The 22,133-nt window shown below is 48.9% G+C and overlaps 3 protein-coding genes across 3 annotated transcripts; 1 reads left to right on the top strand and 2 right to left on the bottom strand.

Moving 5' to 3' along the window:
- Positions 1-1,005: 1,005 nt before the first annotated feature.
- On the bottom strand, positions 1,006-4,974 carry LOC100838036 (putative pentatricopeptide repeat-containing protein At3g28640). The gene has a single exon (XM_003559407.4). The coding sequence runs from the start codon at positions 3,570-3,572 to the stop codon at positions 2,091-2,093; it is 1,482 nt and encodes a 493-aa protein (XP_003559455.1). The 5' UTR covers positions 3,573-4,974; the 3' UTR covers positions 1,006-2,090.
- A 1,514-nt stretch (positions 4,975-6,488) lies between these two features.
- LOC100833329 (glycine-rich cell wall structural protein 1.0) lies at positions 6,489-10,085 on the bottom strand. The gene is made up of 8 exons (XM_003560029.4): positions 9,768-10,085; positions 8,741-8,821; positions 8,584-8,672; positions 8,412-8,486; positions 8,159-8,262; positions 7,828-8,085; positions 7,674-7,739; positions 6,489-7,119 (listed from the first exon to the last, which is right to left on the bottom strand). Exons 1-8 carry the CDS (start codon positions 9,888-9,890, stop codon positions 6,830-6,832), a joined length of 1,086 nt encoding a protein of 361 aa, XP_003560077.1. The 5' UTR covers positions 9,891-10,085; the 3' UTR covers positions 6,489-6,829.
- A 6,003-nt stretch (positions 10,086-16,088) lies between these two features.
- On the top strand, positions 16,089-18,282 carry LOC100837729 (beta-fructofuranosidase, insoluble isoenzyme 3). The gene is made up of 3 exons (XM_003559406.4): positions 16,089-16,338; positions 16,429-17,771; positions 17,890-18,282. The coding sequence occupies exons 1-3, from the start codon at positions 16,149-16,151 to the stop codon at positions 18,082-18,084; spliced, it is 1,728 nt and encodes a 575-aa protein (XP_003559454.3). The 5' UTR covers positions 16,089-16,148; the 3' UTR covers positions 18,085-18,282.
- Positions 18,283-22,133: the final 3,851 nt, after the last annotated feature.

Below are 22,133 nucleotides of genomic sequence, written 5' to 3'. Positions count from 1 at the left end.
GGCATCTGCTGCTGCTTCATCTGCAAATGCTCTGTGCATCGTGAAGCACGATGAGATGAATCACGGGTGTGCCGAAGAACCCGGACGGCCGACGCACGAACTGATAGCATCTTCGATGGGCTATCCCAGATGTCCTTTTTAGACCATGTCCAGAAAAACAACTCCCACTGGTGAGGATACCCTGACTTTGACTTTACGGTCACCGACGTGTGGATCCGACCCCACCTGTCAATGGGCTACCCAAACAGACATTTTGCCTTTTTTATCCGGACAGATGCCCCAAATTTTGGGGAGGTCTGAGGTGTCCGGTCATCCGGTTTGTGCTCCTGTCCGGCCCGGGCCCACAGATTTTCCACACGCGCAACGTCCCGAATCGCTCTTGTCTGCTCGTCCCCATCCCGACTCCTCTCATCCCCGGGGCGATTCCCCTCGTCCCCGACGACCAACCGCGGCCACCGGATCTTGAGCAGCGCCAGCGTCTCCTGCCGCGGCCACCGGTTGCCGCCGGCTCCGCCTTCCTCGCCGGCTGTGAGCGCCTCTTCGTCGAAGCCCATGGAGGCGGCTCCTGCTAGCTCGTTGAGCTGGGCTGCTGCGCCGGCGGCCGGATGCTGCTGGGCAACGACACCTCCGCCATCGAGATCCGCTGCCGGGCCGGCGAGAATGGCGGCATCTCAGGCGGATGCAAGCCAAACTGCTGCCTCGGCCCTCCACCTCCTCCTCCCTGCTGCTGCTGCAGATTTGTTTACTATTGACCAACTCCAGTATGTTCCACGGCGGGGAGCTCGACTGGTGTTGTGCGCGGGGTGCTTGGCCCGACCTGGCCGCGGCTAGAATCGACGCTGCACGGTGCAAGGAGGCCACACCTTCCAAGCCAGCAAGGACCTCATTAATGGATTCCCCCAAAAAGCCATCTCGGTTGAGCAGAGGTACTTCGATTGCAAGGAGTTCCAGGCGATGGGGAATGATAGGTAATTCTCATTGAGATTTTCTTGCTTTGTGATGGATGATTCCTTCTTCTCTTTCCTAATTGTACAACAATCCACTTCTGCACTTCGTTTGAGATTTTCTTGCTTGCTTCAGTTGTGATGGATGGTCGAATATTGCTAGGCATAAAATTTGTATCGATCTGTAAAATGGAATGGAACGGGGAGAAAAGATTGAACTAAATATCTTTGTGGTCTCATGCTTTGGTGCTGTATCGATATTTGTTGTGCTTCTTCTCTTTGCAGGGAGAGCAAGATGTGGTTACCGAGGATCTGAGGGAGAGGAGAAAAGAAATATCTATTTGGGGACAAAACTTGGGGGACGTCACTGGGCGGTGAGTGCCGACATCGGACGGACACATGTTCACTTCCCTCAAACAGACAAAAACAGTACATTTAAAGACAAAATTTGGGGTAGGTCATTGGAGATGCTCTGAGCTCGCTGCCGCAGCCCGCTGCCAGCTTCCTTATATAATCACAACCGCTTATTTTGCTTTGAAATTGGTGGATTTCGTTTTTCTTGGAAAGCATAGGAGCACTTCCCAGGAGTAAATCCATGTGCTCCAATAAACCTGCTTGGAGAAATTTGAATCTCCAACAGCCCAGCCATTGGCCAAACCACAGAAGAAAAACTACACTAATGATCCTGAACCGACTCTTAGCAGCATTAAGCACATCAAGATTCTTATGGATATCCCTGCTAATATATTGGAAGGCAGCATTTGCTGGACCTTTCGAAAAAAAGATTCTTATGGATACATTTCTCCTTTCTCCCGGAGTAACGTTGTTCGGCAGCCTGACTCAGACTAGGTATACTGAAACATTTCTGTTCTGTTCTGTTCCTTCCTTATTCCTTGGTCAGCCGTTGGTTGTTCTTGTTCAGTACTCATTGATTGTCAGTGGCGGAGCCACCGCCCGGCCACGGGCCACCCCAGTCAATTGCGTGATAGAAGACTAATTGGGTGATAGAAGACTAATTTTTTTGGGCAAAATTTGCTTGAAAGTGGACGCCTTCAGAATCTGCCCAGGCTTCCTGAGCTGGCTAGCTCCGCCACTGTTGTTTGTTGTTACAAGAACGTTACCAGGGTTGTTTCTTCTTGCTTGTTGTTACAAGAACGTTACCAGGGTTGTTTCTTCTTGCTCCTCGTCTGGCTTCTGTCCGATCTGGTCTGCGAGAAGCCCAAGGACGTCCCATATCTCGAAGCGGCGTGGATGCACCTGGTCGTCAGCGACGAACGAGCTAACCTCGCCATCAACCTCTACTGCGCTGCACGCTGCGACCTTCTTGAGCCCCCGGCTGCCAATCAGCTTCCTGATTCTCCTAGCGTCATCCTTGCGGTTGGCATCGAGATAAATGTTGGACAACTGGACATAGACACCCTCATCAGCACCGGCACCTAGCTTCCCAAGCTCTGTCGCTGCAACCTCTGCCAACTCGACGTTGCCATACATCCGGCAGCCTGCTAGGAGAGAGCCCCATACAGATGCGAGCGGGGTCATTGGCATCGTACTAATTAGCCTGACTGCGTCCTCCAGACGCCCAACCCGGCACAACATGTCGACCGTGCAGCTGTAATGCTCATGCCCAGGAGGGACACCGTACGTTTGGCGCATCCCCTTTAGAAGGCTGAGCCCATCTTCAACCTTGCCAGCATGTGCGCACGCCGACAACGCTCCAAGCACTGCCACGCCGTCCGGACGCACCCCGTCCTCTTTTGCCATCCTCTCCAAGCACGCCACTGCCTCCCTCGCCATGCCGTGCACCGCAAACGCACCAACCATGGTGCCCCAGACGTACTCGTTCCTCTCAGGCATTCCCTCAAACACCTTCACCGCCTCCTGCAAGCAACCACACTTGGCGTACATGCTCACCAGCGCCGACCCGACGAACGCGTCCGCGAGCAGCCCCGGCGCGCTCCTCTCCACGTACCGGTGCACCCACTCCCCGCACTCCAGCATGCCGGACTGCGCGCACGCAGCGATTGCCGTCGTGAGCACGACAGCATCCGGGGCCACCCCGTCAAGGAACATGGCCCTGAACAGAGCGAGCCCCTCCGATGCCATCCCAGCGCGCGCGTACGCCCCGATGACCAGGTCGTAGTGGATAGCCTCCCGCCTGGGCAATTCGTCGAACACCCTCCGCGCTTCCTCCGGGCGGGGCGCGTGGAGCTGGAGCAGCGCGGTGGTGACGTAGTGGTCGGAGGGGAAGAGAGCGTTCTTAACGAGGAGGGCGTGGAGCTGCGGCCCCGGTGGCGGGGAGACGGCGGACGCGGCAGCGGCGGAGAGGGCGAAGGGGAAGGAGAGGTGGTCGGGGTAGGGAAGCGGCGAGGAGGGGGAGAGCATGAGGAGAAGCAGGCGGAGGGCGAGGAGCGGGCTGGCCTGGGAGGAGGCGCCGCGGGAGAGGAGGCGAAGGAAGGAGTTGAGCGCGACGAGGGAGAGATCGGGGTGGCGCGGGGAGAGGCCGGTCGTGGTGAGCAGGGCCTGGACGGGGAGGAGCGGCGCGGCCGGGGAGGCGGCGGCTGGGAGGAGACGGGAGGAGAGGAGCGAGTGGCAGAAGGCGAAGGTTGCCTTGGGGATGTACGGCCGCATGCTGGTTGGGCTGGAGCGGCGGGAATGCGAACGCGCGTTCAAAAACCTTCAAACGGTGGCTATAGTTATAGTCTACGCTCCACGAACGCCGAGGCTGAGACTCCGGGCCTATCTACCCACCGTTCTCACCACACATTTATTTATCTTTCTCCTCTTCTTAGCTAATCCACTATGATTTAAATTAGACAACTTGACAGCTTTTTTTTTTCAGACACCCACTTTTTACAGGTCCATGAACTGTAACTTATCAGTTTAATTATATTATGATACATGACATGTATCTTATCAATTTTTAAGTACATCGTGTACATGAATTTATGAGACGAGTACATCATATTGTACATCACATGTACCTTTTATGTACGGAAAAAAAGCACAAACATTCATCAAAAACTTAATACCTCGTCATGTAACCATTCATCAAAAACGTAGTACCTCATCTGTAAATACTGCGTATCTCAACTCATAATTATACGTCATGCACCGAGAAGAAAAAATCAGCACAAACATTCATCAAAATTTAGTACCTCATCGTGTTCCCATTCATCAGAACTTAGTACCACATCAGTATACTGGGTATATCAACTCATAATTGTACGTCATGTACCGGGAAGAAAAATCAGCATAAACATTTATCAAAATTTAATAACTCGTCATGTAACCGTCCATCAAAACTTAGTACCACGTCTGTAACTCATAATTGTAGGTCACGTAACAGGAAGAAAATCACAGCACATGGTAAAAAAAAATTAGTACATGGCATCTACACATAGTACACGATGGTACTAAAAAAAATCACAAGATCCAAGCAATCGAGATCACAGTACGAGATTAAAAAACAAGCAATGTTAGATAAGCCCAGGGGACCGCGGGCGTGCCTCTCCGCCGTTCTTGGGTTCAGAAACGATTGAGACGCAAGGGAAGGAAGGGCTGCCTCTCCGCCGTTCGTGGCAGCGTCCACGGCGGCAGCCAGGAACTGCTCCTCCGCCATGCCTGGCCGATGCGCTGGGGGCGGGGCGGCCGGATCCGGTGCCGGAGGGGTCGAGGACAGCGGGATCCGGCCCCGTCCATGGCATGGGGAGGCGGGCGTGGACCGGCAGGGTGGCGCGCGAGGAGCAATCAGGAGGCCGCCGCCGGCGGCGGCATGGTTCGGCAGCGAGATCCCCCGTCCATGGTGGTGGATTTGGGCAGCGGGAGTCACATAGGTAAGCGAGGAACGAGGCAGAGAGAGGGAGGAATTCGTGAGCGTGGCTGTGGCAGAACCGCGTGGGCTTCTGAGGAGATATTAGTACCGCTAGGACCCACCATCATCTTGCTAATCAAGATTAAGAAACGAGGAGAGAGTAACGTGGGACATGTGTGAGGTTCATAAGACGGGGATAGATCGCACCGGAGTCACCGGGAGGTTTGGCTACACTCCACGCCAAGGTGCGCATGAGAACCGAAAACTCAATCTCAAACTGAATTAACAAACATAGCTCATCCTTAAGCACTCCTCCTCAAGAAACATATACGTGTAGCAGGACAGGCTATAAGTGGATTCACTCTATCAAGAGACAACCCACCCATGAAGTCTTGTTACAATTCAGCCAGGTGTGTAATATCTTCCGGTCGGATCAACTGTCCTGAAAATTTGAGAGTGGGTTCTTATTCAGCCGCTTCCGCATACCATATCCAATTACTCGGGAGATTGTCCTCTCCTACGCAAGATTAATTTGGCCATTGGAATTCCAGTAAAATTCGGCTCTTTGCCATGATTGCTACGCAAACAAAATTGCTCACTGACCCGTAGCAACGTACGGATTTTTAACTAGTGAATGATAATAGTAAAGATTTTGGACCAATTACGTATAGTGAGACCACGTCAGAAATGGGCGAGGAGCAGCGGTTCAATCTTCAAAAAGTCGCACGAATGTCAATTCAGGAAGAGAGGAGAGGCAATAAGATAGGGACAAATATACATTAATCACAGACTTAGGCTATAAATAGCTCTATGAGGTTATAAGCCATTCAATATTCACTTGAATGAACACACGAAAAAACCGAAGCAATACCTCAGGAGGCCCCAGGATGTTCACCCGACCCCTCGCTTCTGGCGGATTACTACCCCAAATCTCCAATTTCTTACCTCTACATCAAAATGTGGACTGAAAAAAATCAAAGTGATTGTATATGCCCCCACGGATATTTGAATACAGTTCACCCTGATTTATGTATTCATTGTTATTTGCTCATATTACAGAAACAAAATTTATAAGTGTAAATTCAAGAACATTCTCACAAGTCACAACTTGACTCTCGTTTAGGAGTGCTCTATATAAAGAGGCAAGGATAATTTTTTTCAAGTATCGAAAATTCTGAGAAAAAGATCATGATGTCTCCTACGCATAGGGAAATTTTCATTAAAAGTATGTTATATATGCTTATTAACCTGCTACTAAAATACCGCAGAATAGAAAATAATATAACCATCATATACACATGTAATCCAAAATAGCTATGATAAGAAAACATACCAATTGCGTAACCGTGAAATTTCAGGGTTTATTTTGCCAACGCACCGAACATTGAAGAGTTTCTTTAATAATCCTATAAAAGAAATCAGTCGGCCGTCTCCTTGTATTGTAAAAGAAACTTCTTACCTTGTAATTCAAACTACTCAAAAATCTCGAGATGATAATGACGTTTGCCATCAAAATTGAAATAAACTTGCTAACAGCTGCCACTAAATATATAACACTGAATTTTTAGTCTAATAATACTGCATGTGGTTTCCTTTGTTTTGTCGGTACCAACATGATATCTAGCTATTTATCTATAACTTGCACACACACCTCTTGTAAGAAAATTAACCTTGAATAGAACAACAATCATCAACTGGCAAAGTGCCAAACATTCAGAACCAAACAGCACCGCTTGGACAAAGAAACAACTGCACAAATAGAATAAACAATTTAAGGTAACAGTTGCATCAGATAATACGACGGCATGAACATGGAGCTGCATGCTCAGCATTCATTGACCATTGGGAAAACAAGCAAACAGCGGCAGCAGCAGCAACATTGAAAGATGGTTACAGGATAACTTGGGAAAAGCACTGTGCTCACAACCAAAACCTCGCGCTCAGGGGGAAATAACAAACACCAACGCAACTGATTTGCTTCTAACACAAAATCCTTGGATAACTTCCCTCCCCCCTGATATTATGCATGCATTTAAATAGAGCACCAGGAGCACATGGATTGTTCTGCCTTTGCTCAGTACCTCCCACGACCACCAACCCTTCCTCGTCCACGACCACCATAACCCCTTCCTCCTTCATATCCCCTGCCAGCAGGAGCCTGGTCATATCCCCTTCCACCCCCATATCCCCTTCCAGCAGGACCTTGGTCATAACCCCTTCCACCATCATATCCCCTTCCACCAGGACCTTGGTCATAACCCCTTCCACCATCATATCCCCTTCCACCAGGACCTTGGTCATAACCCCTTCCACCTTCATATCCCCTTCCACCAGGAGCACCACCACCTCTGCCACGTTCAAACCCTACACATGTGGAAGAAATTCAGACAATCTCTTGATGCAATATCACATTCAGAAAATTTAATTTGAATGGAAATGTCGGCTTCAACATTTACCTCTAAAAGAAATTCATATGATCATAATGGTTTAGCACAGTAGTACATGCTTTGCATTGCACACTAACAGGCAAGCAGAACATCTCAGAAAGAAATAAAAAGTTTTAACGACATGTGGATACGGCAAATGAAAATAGGTAACCTTGTACATTGTAAACAGATGCATAGAAGTTGATGACAACTACACAAGGCATATGAGAAAACAAATGCAGAGATGAAAAGGTAAACATTTTTATTACATTTCCCTAAGAATTAGGTAAACTCTGCTCAGAATTTTATAGGAGTATATTTGTGAAAGGTACATCAGAACAGCCATCACATATTAACAGAAATTGCATTTTTCAAGAATAAGTAAAATGAAGTAGGCATTGCTGCTTGGGATGCATAGGATTTACAGGTAACATATTGAAAATCATGTAATTAGGAAACACGGTAATGCCAGTGTGCTATAACATGTCATACCACCACGGTAACTCCAATTGCCTCTTCCACGTATACCACCACGCCCTCGGTTATATCCACCATTTTCTGATGCAATCAATCAAGTGAGCATACATTTTTTCTTAAATAAGCAACACCAATGATACTAATGTACCAACTGATTACCCTTCAATACCTTGGTAGTTTCCATGCCGGCCTTGGTTGTAGCCATATCCACCGCCGTACCCACCTTGATTATCATAGCCACCATATCCGCCTTGATTATCGTAGTACCCGCCATCTTGGTTGTACCCATCCTGGTTATACCCACCTTGGTTGTATCCACCTTGGTTGTACCCACCTTGGTTGTTTCCATATCCACCATAACCACCTCTACCCCAACCCCTTCCACGTCCACGGCCCCTCCCTCTGCCACGACCCCGGATGTAGGAGTCTAACAAAACAATGATTATGATAAGTTTGAACAACATTAGTATGAAAATCAGAGCAAAGTATCTATATTAAACCTTCATAATCAGTCGGAGGCTGGCGAGGCTGGCGCAGTGCTAGTGGTGCCTGTTGGAGACGCTGCTGCTGCCTGGGTTGTTCAACATAAGCTGGGGTTTGGTACCTGCATGACGAGGTATTAACATTCCGAATCGGCACCATGATTCATGCACAAATACCTTTTTAATTTTTAATAAATATAAGAAATCAGAAATGTAATCCTTGTGCAGCACTAGGAATCCTAATGAAATAATGGATATTCGTCAAACATACCCAGGTGAATTCACGTCCAGATCTACTGGAGACAAAGTAATTGAAATCATTGAAACATGCCGAGTCATCTCCAGTCTGCAACATGAGCACCACTTGTAATAAGTTTGAGAATTCTCAATTAAACAGCAGAATTTATGTTTATGTACAACGGTATAAAGAAACAGAAACTTACGGGACGAGGCCTTCTTCAATAGGTTCCCAGACATCGGTGATGCTGACAGAACTGATGTTGGTATCTTGGTACAACCCAGGGACTCTTTTCTGCTTCCAAGGAAGTTGTCAAATATGGTTGCATACAATGTGACAAACATGAGAAAAATCTTAAGTACCTTGATAATTTCAGTGACAGCAACAGATTTACTGATTGCCTGTCCCATGGCCTTCAGAACAATCTCTTTAACCCTCCGATCCTGATTAAAAATATTAAACTTGTGTTATGAAGCACACATTGAAAAGAAAAGAAAAACAGATTTAAAGCCCATCAATGTCAGTCAGTGAATCTTCCACGCCTGGCATCAAATTCTACATGCCCTTTGCCCCAAAGGTACTGATTATTTGATTGCATTTTTAATTGCTAACCACATTTGCCATGTGGTGCCCCAAAGGTACTGATTAAAAACAACAACGAACCCGCCAGAGCTCCAAACAAGCAGCACTTCACTACTACAAAAGGGACTCTAGACATCGCACGGGTCAGGACCTCCTACTCTCCTAGAGATGCTCACATAATTTAAAGGCAAGTGAGTCGCATCCACGGCGGTAATTTAAACGCATGTGTAAGTAGTCGATCACGATAAACAAAATTACATAAGAAACAAGAGTTCGCAAGTCACGCAATTTGCAATTGAAGCAAACTTCATAACCCTACATAGCTACACCTTTATTGCAAATACCAATTATCTAAATTTACATAAACAAAAATCAGACTAACATATCAAGTAGGCACATTGACTTAGACAATTTCGACTTATACAGTACATAGACTTGTAGCCGCAACATCTGACAAAGCAAACCAGATTTAAAGTGAGAAGACTGGTACAAACATATCGATTCGATCCAGCCTTTCTTATATATTTCACAACAATAATGAATAAGGATCCCACTCATCCAAAAATAACATATCTACATCGAATTCGTGCGCAAATCAGCCCATTTTAAATCTAAACGACACAGAATCAACACAATCCCGGCATTAAAACAAACCAAACTGGCCGTTCGAATCACTCATCGCTCTCAAGCCAAATGGACCAAGCACACATCGACCTCAAACCCTTCCCACCGCCAAAACACGCCGATTCGAATCAATACAGACGCTGGCACAGCACAGACAATACGGGAGGGGAGAGGAGGACGCACCTGGAGGAGGGATGTGGCGTAGGAGACATAGTTCCGGATAAGCCCCTGCGCGGTGATGCGGATCTCGTTCTCCGCGATGGCTGACTCGGGCCGCGGCCGCTCCACCCTCTGGTACCTATCCATCTCGGGCCGCCGGCCGCCGCTCGTCGCCCGGCGGGGTGGTCGGGAAGAGATGTGGTGGGGTGGGGGATTTGTGAAGATGCGGCGCTGGGCGGTGGTGTGGAGGCGAGGGCTAAAACCCTAGGCGGAGCCAACTAGAGGTGCGCGCTCGTGGGGTGGAGGGCTCTGGGTGACACGAAATAGGGGGAGAGAAAAAAATAGAAAGGGGAAAAGGCTTAAGATATCTTTCGGGATATCGGCAAGTCCTTCGGATTTATGGTTCTCGCGTTTTGGGCCGTTTCAAGGCCGTAGGTTCTGGAAACTGTACAACTGTCAACTGAGGTGAAGAAACTGTGCGATCTACTTTCCTCTTCGCTGACGAAATTCAGATACAGATATTGTCACTGTAGCATTTACGGTTGTCATTTTTTCTCTGATACTCTTAAGCAATTGATAACACTCCTATTGATTATCAATTTATCTATCCGGAGAACGTTCCGTACCTATCTTAGTGCTGAACGTTCTGTCCCTTACTTGATTTACTCCATCGATCCCTCTCTCTTCACCCTTCTCGCTCTTCCCCATCCCCCAGTCGCTCTCTTCCAAATCTCCTATAGTCCGCTGCACCAGTCTCTCCCCCAATCCCACTGCAGTCCGCCGTCGCAGCCCCCAAATCCCTCACTTATCCCTTCCAGATTTCTTTCTCCTCTTCCTCCACACGCCTCACCTCCGCACCGTCATGGCCACATTCATCTCCTCCTCATCCGCCACTGCCGTACGCCGCACAAGGAGGCGCGTGCGCAGCTGTGGCCCGGCGCCCGCCCATGTTTTGGTGTTGTGCGCTCACTCACGAGCAGCGAGCCGGCGAGGTCGGGGCCGCCCCGAGCGCGACCTCAAGAGCCGGGCCTACTCCTGCGGCACCCTGGTGTATGTGGATACGAAGCTTGGCGAGGTTGTGAGAGACGCGGCAGGGAGATGCCATGGGAGAAGAGCTTGCGCTCGCTGTCGAACTCCAACGTCACCGGATGGGCGGTCTCTGGGGTTTGGAGCGGGTAGTGCTTGGAGCAGCATGGGGCGCGACATCATCGCCGTGTTGGCAGCTCGCCGCTGCCGCAAGGAACCACTCGGAGTGGTAGGACCTCCTGCATTTTGATAGGTTAGCAAGACTTCTCTACCCCCTATGAGAAGAGATATGTGAAGATTCTGTTGATATGATGGCTAGATTTGGCATGTTCGTATTGATGCTACCATGGAGACATTCTAATAGTTTTGGCTAGATTCAGAGACATGTTATATTTTGTGAATTTTCTATGTCCTATAGGGTACTATTGAAGCCATTTTTAGGTGGCTTTATTGCTAATTACTTGCTTGTCCTTCTTTTTGTTGACCATTGCGTCTTGCTTTTAGTTGTGACAAAGAGCCCGGTAGATGGTCTTATGGGTGCTTTTGAATAGCCGTAAGGAATTACTAGTACGGCATGATAATCCAACAATTTAGATGACACTTACCGACATAGCATCCCTAAATTGCAAGTTCCACTATGAGGATGGTGTGGTTACCCAACTGTCTGGGTGAGAGTAGCTATCATCTTGCATGTTGTAGTTACCCAATTGTTCGATTTAGAGTAAACATGTGCTAAAGAAGTTACCCAACTGTCTAGGATAGAGTAACCATCATATCCCCAATGTAGCTACCCACTGTTTTTGTGTTAGACTAACCGATATGGTGATGTTATAGCTACCCAATTGTCTAGGTTAGAAGAGTAACCATCATGTCGTAACAAAGTTACCCAACTGTCGGGATAAAGTAACCATCATATCCTTGATGTAGTTACCCACTATTTTGAATTAGAGTAACCAACATGATGCTGTTATAGTTAACCGTTGTCCGGGTTAGGAGAGTAACCATCATGCTCTGACAAAGTTACCCATTTGCGTAGGTTAGAGTAACCACGATATGCCTTATATAGTAACTCAACTGTTTGGGTTAAAGTAACCAACATGATGCTCTATAGTCGCCCAATTGTTTTGTTTAGAAGAGTAATAACCATCATGACCTAACGAAGCTATCCATTTGTTTGCCTTTGAGTTACCGCCATATATCTAATACAGTTACCAAGCCATCTGGATTAGAGTAACCAACATGATGTTGCTATAGTTACCGAACTGTCTAGGTAGTAAAGTAACCATCATGCCCCAAAAAAGTTACCATTTGTTTGGTATAGAGTAACCATCATACCCCAATGTACTAAGCACTTTCAATCTTTTTGCGCACTGTCGTGAACTGGTAACTTTATGCACTATAGATTGGTAACTCCTTGCACTACTGGTTGGTAACTTCGTGCCATGTGGGTTGGTACCCTGTAGGGGTGGTAACTCCCTCCCCTCTAGTTGAATGCAAGTTTTTGTGCATTGTCAGTGGTTGGTAACTATATGGTTCATGTCTTGTATGTTGGTAGCTTATCTTGATAGCTTCTGTACGATGTAGGTTTGTATCCTTTAGGGTGGTAATTCTCTCATCCTCTCATTGAATTCAACTTTTGTGCACTTTGTGGGGTTGGAAACTATATGCACTATGTGTTGGCTAGTTTGTTGCTACTTTTTGTGCCATGTAGGTTTGTACTTTGTAGGGGAGTTATCTGTTGTCCGGGTTAGGTGTGTGACCATCATGCTCTAACAAAGTTACTCATTTGTAACCACCAGATCACTTATACAATTACCCAACTGTTTGGGTTAAAGTAACCAGCATGGTATTATAGTCACACAACTGTTTGTTTAGAAGAGTAACCATCATGAACTAACAAAGCTATCCATTTGTTTGCGTTGGAGTTACCACCATATCATTAACATGGTTACCAAACCGTCTGGTTTAGAGTAACCAACATGATGTTGTTATAGTTACCCAATTGTATGGGTTAGTAGAGTAACCATCATGCCCTAGCAAAGATACCCATTTGTTTGGGATAGAGTAACCACCATACCCCCTATTCTAGTTACCTAGCCATTTGTGTTAGAGTAACCAACATGATGATGTTTATGCATCATGTCCGATTGTCTTGCCTAGAAGAGTAACCATCATGTTGTGACAAAGTTACCCATTTGTTTGGGATAGAATAACCATCATACCCTAATGTGCAGTATGTGGGATTAAATATATGCACTCTGAACTTTATGCATTGTGGATCTGTAACTTTGTGTATATTTTGTTGGTAACTATCTGCACTCCACGTGTTCGTAAGTTCATGTATTGTATGTTGGTAACTTTTGTGCTATGTAGATTTCTCCCCTCCACTGTATGTTGCTAAGGATGGATATGATGCTGTTGAGTCTCACCTGAACATTCAACAATTTTGTGCAAAATCTATGTTCACATAAGAAGGGGTATAGGGATAGGTAGATATGCGGGTGTTTTTCTCCCTTGGATCTTACAGGAGGTAAAAAAAAATTGTGCCTAGAACTGTTTTTTGGGTCCAGTTGGATAAATTCAGCAAGCTTTTGGTTTTCGGAAGAAGTAGCTTCCATGGGGATGTGCCGTGTGTGCTATCCTGAAACCGAGGAAGAAACACTGGGGGTGCTGCGTGGGAGGTAGCAAGAAGCACCAGCTAACGTGTGTTTTGGGCCTTGGGTTTGGGCCGACAGGGTAGATCGTTCTGGCGTTTGGCAGCCTATTACAACATGGTTCCAGGCCGGCTCGCGCTGGCACGCTCGAGCGCTCCTGCTCGCCACGTGAATCGGTACGCTCGTCCAATCTCGCACTCGCCCGCTTCATGTGTTCCTGCTCGCCAGAAAAACGTTCGCCTAAGTTAGGTACATAACGGTTGCCAAATAGTCAAGTCCATTGGTTATAGAAAAAAGGTGCTTCTCTGATGCCCTCCTCAAATCATAATTTTCTCTCTCTCACACACACATACACATTCTTTTGCATTATCTTTAGGTTGGAATTTTGGTATCAGACTAGAACACTAAAAACCTTAAACCTCCATTGAGATCGTGTTTTGTCGTGTACTAGTTTTTTTACCATGACACATGTAGTGTTTTTGAGATATGGCTCCATCCCCCACCTGGGGACCGGAAATCAGGTACAAAATCATTTTCTTTGGTATTTTTCATGTATGTTGATAGGGATTAGTGGAGTATTACGGTAAACTGAAACAAATCGAAATCAGAGCATAAATTCGTAAGCGGTGATTTTAACGGCTCCACCATGTGCCGGTGCTCTGCATGCCTGCCGCATGGCATTGGACCGGGCCCGTCTCATTATTATGTTTCATTGATATATGATATGAGGCAATGGTATATGATATGAGTCAATGGTACATGGTATCAGTCAATGGTATGTGGTATCAGTCAATGGTATGTGGTTTTGGTATATGGTATCGGTCAATGGTATGTGGTTTTGTTATATAGTATCAGTCAATGGTATATGATATATTTACTGGTATATGGTATAAGGTGTCACGTGTCAGCACATGGCTGGTTGTAGGCTACCGCTAGATAGCGGAGCCGGTAGAAAAGAGTTTATGCATAAAATTAGCACCACTCAAAACACTAATCCACAGATCGTTGATTGTCGCAGAAGGAAAACATATGTCTCAAGTTACGTCTAATACATGCCTTAACTCTTGTGTGAAACCTCAGGACTTACCCGAGACACTTTGGTCACGTGTGAGCATTTGAAACGCAGTAGCAAACATCAACACATAAACACCGGATTTTTACGTGGAAACTCCTAAATCAGTGAAAAACCACGTGTTGAAACCACCAAAATCTTTTTCCACTATTATCATAGGTGGATACACAAGTTATTCACTAGACAACACTAGAGACTCTTATACAAAAGGATTTTTTTTAGAACGCAAGATCTAACAATGGAATAATCTCACCAAAGCACGATGAAATCATAGCTTGAAGGAAACAAAGAGGTGATTTTGAACTTCACTTCATTGGGGAGGAAATCCATTTGCTTGGTGCAAGCTTCTTCCTTCAATCCACTTTGTCTTCCCTCTCTCTTGTTTTTTTCTTTCTTCTTTTCTCTTCACTCTTGGAGGCTAGTCTGAGATTTTCGTCCACCCTCTCGGTGGCTACTGGATGGTGGGTAAGACATACTCATCCACTCATGTTCAGAATCCAAAACACTCTTAGATCATATATAATCCTAATGAGTAGTAGACGCTTGCACATGTTTGGGCTGCCTAAAAAACCTTAAATGTTCATCTCCTCACAACCCGAGGAGGATTTCCCAACATATGTATAGTACTTCAATTCCTCCATCTCAAATTAGTTGTACATCTAGGCGTTGCAAGTTTTCTCAAAATAGTTGCATATTTAGATTTTCAAATACAATTAATCATCGTGCTCTTACTTTTTCTAGGAAAACAATTTTATACTCCCTCCGGCTGGAATTAGTTGTCGAAATCTATACCAATATATTAAATTGGAGTTGGCGGTGATGGTACGGACGTCACGGTAGATCTTTTCATCAAAATTACAAGGGATATGCCACTCCCGCACGAGAAAAAACCCGTTTCGCTTAGCTGTTGTCAATCCGTGCAAAAAGAAGGCCACCCGCATCCGAGCCACTTGAGGAGGAACCAGCGGCCACTTGAGGAGTTGGTGGTGATGGTACGGGCGTCGCGGTACGTCACGTCACCAAAATTACGTCTAATATGCCACATAATACCCCAGGTCTTGAAGCCGTCCGTCTTCTTCCATCCTCAGCGCAAGCCCCCTCCTCTCGATCTCCCGCACGACACGAGTGCAAACTCCTGTCCTCCTCAGTCCCCACACGAAACGGATCTCCCGCACGAGAAAAATTATTCCGTAGCAACGCACGGACACTCTGCTAGTATTACACGAATCTAGATGCTTTTTACATATAGATACATCCGTATTTGGGAAAATTTGAGACAATTAATACCGGTCGGAGAAAATACTATAATCAGAGGTTGAAGGAAGACTTATGCAGACAATTGTTCCTTCGTGTAGCCTCAATATAACTACACGCCTCCACGATTCTACTCCGAGAATCTAGAGGATAAGAATCCTTGAGGACCGACCAGATACGGTGCGCGCGCGCACACACTTGCTGTGACCGGGTCCGAACGAACTCCTAATCCGGTACCAAGTGCACGTACGCAGATCGACACGGTCTCTGTGCCTTGTTGCGCCGGCTCCTTATTTACGCACGTTCTTGCGCCCACACCCTCCAACGCACTACTTTCGTAGCTGAACCGGCGAGGAGGAGCACGTACTACGTACGTCGAATTACGCCACACAGCTTCCGATGGGCATGGCGATTATTCAGGCGAGAACGTGGGTGGTTTTCCTGCTGCTCGCGCTTCTGTCGCCTTCGTGGCCCGTCGCCGAGGCGTCGCACCACGTCTCCCCCGACCTGCAGTCCCTCGACGCCGGCCTCGCCGCCGACGCGCTCCGCACCGGCTACCACTTCCAGCCCCCCATGCACTGGATCAACGGTACGTATTTCATATGTCGCTGATCCATCTCGCCCTCAGATTATATTTCTCTGACTCGCATATATACGTTACGTGTGCCCATGCATGCAGATCCTAATGGCGTGATGTACTACAAGGGCGTGTACCACCTGTTCTACCAGTACAACCCCAAGGCGGCGGTGTGGGGCAACATCGTGTGGGCGCACGCCGTGTCGACGGACCTCGTGAACTGGGTCATGCTGGAGCCGGCCATCTACCCGACGGCGCCCTTCGACGTCAACGGCTGCTGGTCGGGCTCCGCCACCGTGCTCCCCGACGGCCGGCCCGCCATCATGTACACCGGCATCGACGGCGACGGCCGGCAGGTGCAGAACGTCGCGTACCCGAAGGACCTCTCCGACCCTTACCTCCGTGAGTGGGTCAAGCCGGACTACAACCCCGTCATCCCCCCTGGCTCCGGGGTGAACGCCACCGCGTTCCGCGACCCGACCACGGCGTGGCTGGGCCCCGACGGGCTCTGGCGCCTCGTGGTCGGCACCAAGGACAACCACCGCGGCCTCGCCGTGCTCTACCGCAGCCGGGACTTCCAGAGCTGGGCGCCCGCAGAGGGTGGCCCTCTGCACCACGGCGACACCGGCATGTGGGAGTGCCCGGACTTCTACCCCGTCGGCGACGGCGCCCAGACCAAGCACGTGCTCAAGGTGAGCCTCGACCTGACGCGGTTCGAGTACTACACGTTCGGCTCCTACGACCACGCCAATGACACGTACGTCCCTGACGCGGCGCTGGCCGACGGGGAACGCGGGCTCCGGTACGACTACGGCAACTTCTACGCGTCCAAGACGTTCCTCGACACGGCGAATAAGCCGCGGCGCGTGCTGTGGGGCTGGGCCAACGAGTCCGACTCCACGGCCGACGACGTCAGGAAGGGCTGGGCCGGCGTGCAGGCCATCCCGAGGAAGCTCTGGCTCGCGCCGGACGGCAAGCAGCTCATGCAGTGGCCCGTGGCCGAGGTCGAGTCCCTCCGGGGCAACCACGTCAACATCACCGACAGGCTCGTGGAGGCCGGGAGTTACTTCGAGGTCCAGGGGCTCATGATCCCGGCGCAGGCGGACGTGGAGGTGTCGTTCGCGGTGGTTGGCGGGCTGGACAAGGCCGAGCCGTTCGACCCGGCGTGGCGCGGGGCCGACGCGCAGACGGTGTGCGCGGCGCGGGGCGCGGACGCGGAGGGCGGCGTCGGCCCGTTCGGGCTGTGGGTGCTCGCGTCCGACCAGCTCAAGGAGAGGACGGCCGTCTTCTTCAGGGTATTCAACGACGACGGCAAGCACGTCGTGCTCATGTGCAACGACCCTTCCAGGTCGTCATACGCCGACCACCTCTACAAGCCCACTTTTGCCGGCTTCATCGACGTCGACCTCGCCAAGACCGGCGGCAAGATTCCTCTCAGAACCTTGGTACGATGTCGCCACAACCTAGATATACAAGTTTAACATACATGTCTCTTCACTAATTATTTTGATAATTGTGCAATGATCGACGTCGTCAATTGATGTTCGATTTGTGTGCGTGCAGATCGACCACTCCATGGTGGAGAGCTTCGGAGGCCACGGCAAGATGAGCATCCTGTCCCGTGTGTACCCGACGCAGGCCGTCGGAGACAAGGCGCGCCTCTACGTGTTCAACAACGGCGAGACGGACGTCAAGGTCACGCACCTCAATGCCTACGACATGCGCTCGGCCAAGATCAGCACGGAGATCGATCGATGAACACATGTGGGCTTTTTTTCCGACTCGCACACATGTGGCCAGTGGCCTTGGTTTGTAGTATTCCGTATTAGTTACTCGATTACATGTTCTGTTCGTGTATATATATGGGGAGATCCTCATCTTTAGCACTCATAAATTTGTCGATAAAATTGACGTGCCAATTTTCTATCTTCGTTCACTCAGCCTGCTTCCAATGGTTTTTCGGCTCAATGTTTCTTATTGTCCAATTATCTCTGTCTATATGAACCGTAGGAACACCGCTGCAATTGTGACGAAGGTTCCACACAAAAATTTCATTGCAAATAAAAAGTGTGAGTATATAGGCTAAGAGCATGTATAATGGAAGGTGTTTAAGGTGGTGCCGATAAAATTAAACCAATTTATCATAAGCAAGCACATGTCCAATACAGATAGGCACACTGGTCCTTAAGCAAAAACAGGTTTATTTTTTATACGGTTTTGCTATGGAAAAGTTGACTGATTTTTAGTTAGACATAAGTCAATGTGTGAACCGTTAGATCTTAATCCAACAGTTGTGTGTGAGAGGTGAGAAAATGAGGATGACGTACAGATCTTAATCCAACGGTTCTAGTGTGTCAACTAAGATTTAAACCATTTTTCTTAAAATTCAATCAGCGGAGAATAGCCACACCCTTTTTTATAAGCACATCACTAAGCACCCTGCATCGTAGATGCTCTAAGCTAATAAAAGTGATTTAATTAGTAGCATTGGCCATTAGACGATGAGTTGAGTATATATTTTTTTTTGGAAGGGATGAGTTGAGTACATGGGAGTAGATAGTTTCTCAAACCATTAGCATCTACTCCAGAGTTTATGCTCTTCTTGACCAACAACTTTGCACTGGGGCCACAGACATATTGGAGTCGCATATGGAGGGTCTACGTGTCAGCGACCTCAGGTCCTGGGAAGCAGTACATCCGGCTCTCCGGGATCCCTCCCTCTCCCAGCAAGCCAGCAACCGTCTGGCCGCGCCTTTCCCGCGAGAGCAAATCGTACAGGCGGCCGAGGCTGCGTAAGGTGAGACCGCGAGAGCACGTGCAGCGCGGCTGCAGGGAGGAGGCGCCACACAATGAGTTGGCCACCCCTTCGCCTTCCCCGGAGCAACCGACTCGCGCTGCCGCGTCGGCCATCGCGCTCGCTGGCTTTGTCGCGCACCGTCCCGGCGCGCTGCTCTAGCAGCGTTGGCCCCGCATGGCCTCTCCGTCCCGGTTGAGAACGATGGCTTCGTCGGGACTGCACCCATCGGGCCAGCATGCGGGCGCGTGGCAGACGCACCTAGGGTGTTTGAGGTAACGTGATCATTTGTACTCCTTCCGTTCCTAAATAATTGTTGTGGTTTTTAAATACCACGACAAGTATTTAAAAACAAAGAAAGTGTTTTATTTGGTGTAGATATATTATTTATTTCATCATCGACATAAAAAAGGCATAAATATTGCTTGCAAATTATGATCAATACAATACTAGCAATAGATCAATTATAAAAAACAAGATATAATTATTGCTTGCAAGTTATGATCAATATTATCAGATGATTTCCAATTGATCAAAAACCAAATTGACACATTGTTTTGGATCAATACTTTTCAATCGATGAAGAACCAATTTGCCACCTATCTTGTCTCTCTATCTATCTAGTACTGCCGAAACAAAAAAAGAAATTTGTTAGCTATTATACTACGTGCTTTTTACTGGTAGAATTAACCGCGAGTATAGCAACCTAGAGTAATACAGCCTTTTTTACTATTGACCAAACAACTAATATAGTACGGGCTTTATAAGGCCATATTTTTCATTGCCCAATAGCTAATCTACCATCGCTACACAATTTGATGTTCAAGTACCCACGCTACACAGCAGGCATAACTCCGTCGAGGCAGAGCTCTCGAAACAGAGTTGCAGAGCAGCAGCTGTTCCGCCATCGATGAAGAACCAATCCACACAACCTAAAATCTCTGGGGTAGACGAACAGGTATTGGGGAGACGAGGAGAAGAGACTACGATTTCAGGCAAACAGACTGTTTCGGTTCCGTCATCACATAGGCTTGGCCCATGTTTTGTAGCCAGTCCGTGTATTCCACCAAACCGCGCGCAAGGGTTTTGTGCAAAAACTAAAATCGATTGATTAGCGCTTAATCAGTGCCACATGGCGGCTCCGGAGCAGTTTGCTCGTCAAGTATTAAGACTGCAGTACCACATGTTACAAGTTGTGGGACTAATCTGCACCTTCTGGACACGTTCTTGGGTGTCCGGTGCAATTACCTCAAATGCTTTGTTTCAATGAAGTCATTGTTCACTGCTGGGGCACGTTGCTTGACGATTCGTTCAACATGAATGTGATAATATTTACTGGTTGCTCACTAATGTATATGGAGTGCTTTTTCCCCACGCTCGCGTCGCTGCCAGGGGCTGCTCGGGCGGAACCCTAGCCGCCGCCGCCCCCCACCCTCCTCGAGCTCCCCTCTCCCTCGCCGTCGCCGGATGATGCGGTCGGGCAAAGCCCGTATGGCAGGCGGTGGCGGCGGGGTGCTCGCGATGGCCACAGTCGGGCGGCGACGGCGGGTGGCGGTGCGATGGCGAGCGGCAGCGGGGCGCGGGGAGGCGCGAGCGCGCGGCGGTCCGCGGCTGGAGGCACGGCGGCCTGCGGAGCAGCGGTGGTCGCGGTGGCCCTTACGGGCGCTTCGGCCGGTGCGTGCTCTCCGACGGCTTGGAGGTGCTTCGGTGGCGCAGATCCGGCGGCTGTGCTCGTCGGTTGGGCTGGATCCGGCCGGATCTAACCCGGATGGAACTGCTGCCGGCGGTGGCGGTGATGTGTGGCTGGTCGGCCTTGCTTTCGGCGTGGCGGCAGACGGCGGGTCGTGTACTTTGCTAGATCTGTCTTCACAGCTTGCGTTGCTGACTGCTTTTCGAGGAGGTTCGGCATCTGCAGGTTGGGCGACCTCTGTGGCTATGGCATGTGGCGCCACTCCTTCGTGGGCATGCGTAGCCGTGTTGCAGGTCGGGTTGGCCGCTGGTGTGTGGAGTGGGTGGAACAGGTCTCGGCGAAAGCCGTGCTCCGACCTTGGTCGGGGCCGATGATGGCAACGCTCGGGGGCGTCATTCACCTTCTTGGAGGCATCGTTACAATGGCCTTTTCTGTTCCTCCCCATGTTGGCCGAGCTCCGGGGGAAACCTCAGATTCAGTGGCATGGATCGGCGATGGCGGCGCTCTCTGCGTCGATTTCCTCCTTGGTGGGGTCGCTTTTGGAGTTTGCAACGGCCGTGGGACCAGTGGTTGTGGGGCTGCGCGAGGTTCGTTGGCGTCTTTTGCAGCTGCGGCGATGGTCTTGGTAGTCGGTCCTATCCGGCGTGTTCGGCAACTCTCCACTGTCGGTTTTTGGTTCGTCGTTGGGAAGTCGGAGTCGCCAACTCAAAGGAGTGATGTGTGATGACGATGACTTGGTGATGGGTTCTCCGGTCGGCGGGTGTTCTGTCGACGCAAGCCTTGCATATTGCCCCTTTGAAGCTCACCATCAGAATCGCGTCTCTTGGTCGCTAGCATGTTGGTCGATTGTTTGGCATGGGCCGACACGAGCTTGGACGACTGGAGTTGGGGCCTGTTCGTGGGCGCTGGTGGAGGGAGTCGGAGTCGCCATCTCAGGAGGAGTGTTTGTGTGATGACGATGACTTCTGCGTGCAATCTCGACGTCAGCTTTCTTTCAGTAGCGCGTGGAGTGAGTGTGGGTGGCCAGGTCGGCCAGGATGTTCTGTGTGCGATCTTTTTGATGGCGCCATGGACGTTTGTTACGGTTTTCGCCCGGTTTTCCGTTCAATTAACTGGACAATTCTCTTCATCTTAATTAATGGATTGAGTACTTCGGCCTCTGGTTCGAAAGAAAAAACTACCGTATATGCACGATCTCATTTCTGGTGTCTTGGTGTATCAGATCATTGATTCTTTGTGCTTTTTTCAAGTCTAAGGGAGGCAACAGAGTATATATTTTGTAGGCATTTTGAGTGCTATGGAGAATATGATTTGCAGCTCGTC

This window comes from Brachypodium distachyon, chromosome 1 (assembly GCF_000005505.3).
Source record: "Brachypodium distachyon strain Bd21 chromosome 1, Brachypodium_distachyon_v3.0, whole genome shotgun sequence".
NCBI lineage: Eukaryota > Viridiplantae > Streptophyta > Magnoliopsida > Poales > Poaceae > Brachypodium > Brachypodium distachyon.
Note: the sequence above shows the minus strand (reverse complement) of the source record. Positions and strands in the feature narration are given on the sequence as shown.

Coding starts and splice junctions, on each gene's coding strand:
- LOC100838036 (XM_003559407.4), bottom strand. CDS start 3,572: ATGCGGCCGTACATCCCCAAGGCAACCTTCGCCTTCTGCCACTCGCTC.
- LOC100833329 (XM_003560029.4), bottom strand. CDS start 9,890: ATGGATAGGTACCAGAGGGTGGAGCGGCCGCGGCCCGAGTCAGCCATC. Junction 8,673..8,740: donor CTGTCACTGAAATTATCAAG/GTACTTAAGATT, acceptor CCTTGGAAGCAG/AAAAGAGTCCCTGGGTTGTA. Junction 8,086..8,158: donor GCCTCCGACTGATTATGAAG/GTTTAATATAGA, acceptor TTGTTTTGTTAG/ACTCCTACATCCGGGGTCGT.
- LOC100837729 (XM_003559406.4), top strand. CDS start 16,149: ATGGGCATGGCGATTATTCAGGCGAGAACGTGGGTGGTTTTCCTGCTG. Junction 16,339..16,428: donor CCCCATGCACTGGATCAACG/GTACGTATTTCA, acceptor CCATGCATGCAG/ATCCTAATGGCGTGATGTAC. Junction 17,772..17,889: donor AGATTCCTCTCAGAACCTTG/GTACGATGTCGC, acceptor GTGTGCGTGCAG/ATCGACCACTCCATGGTGGA.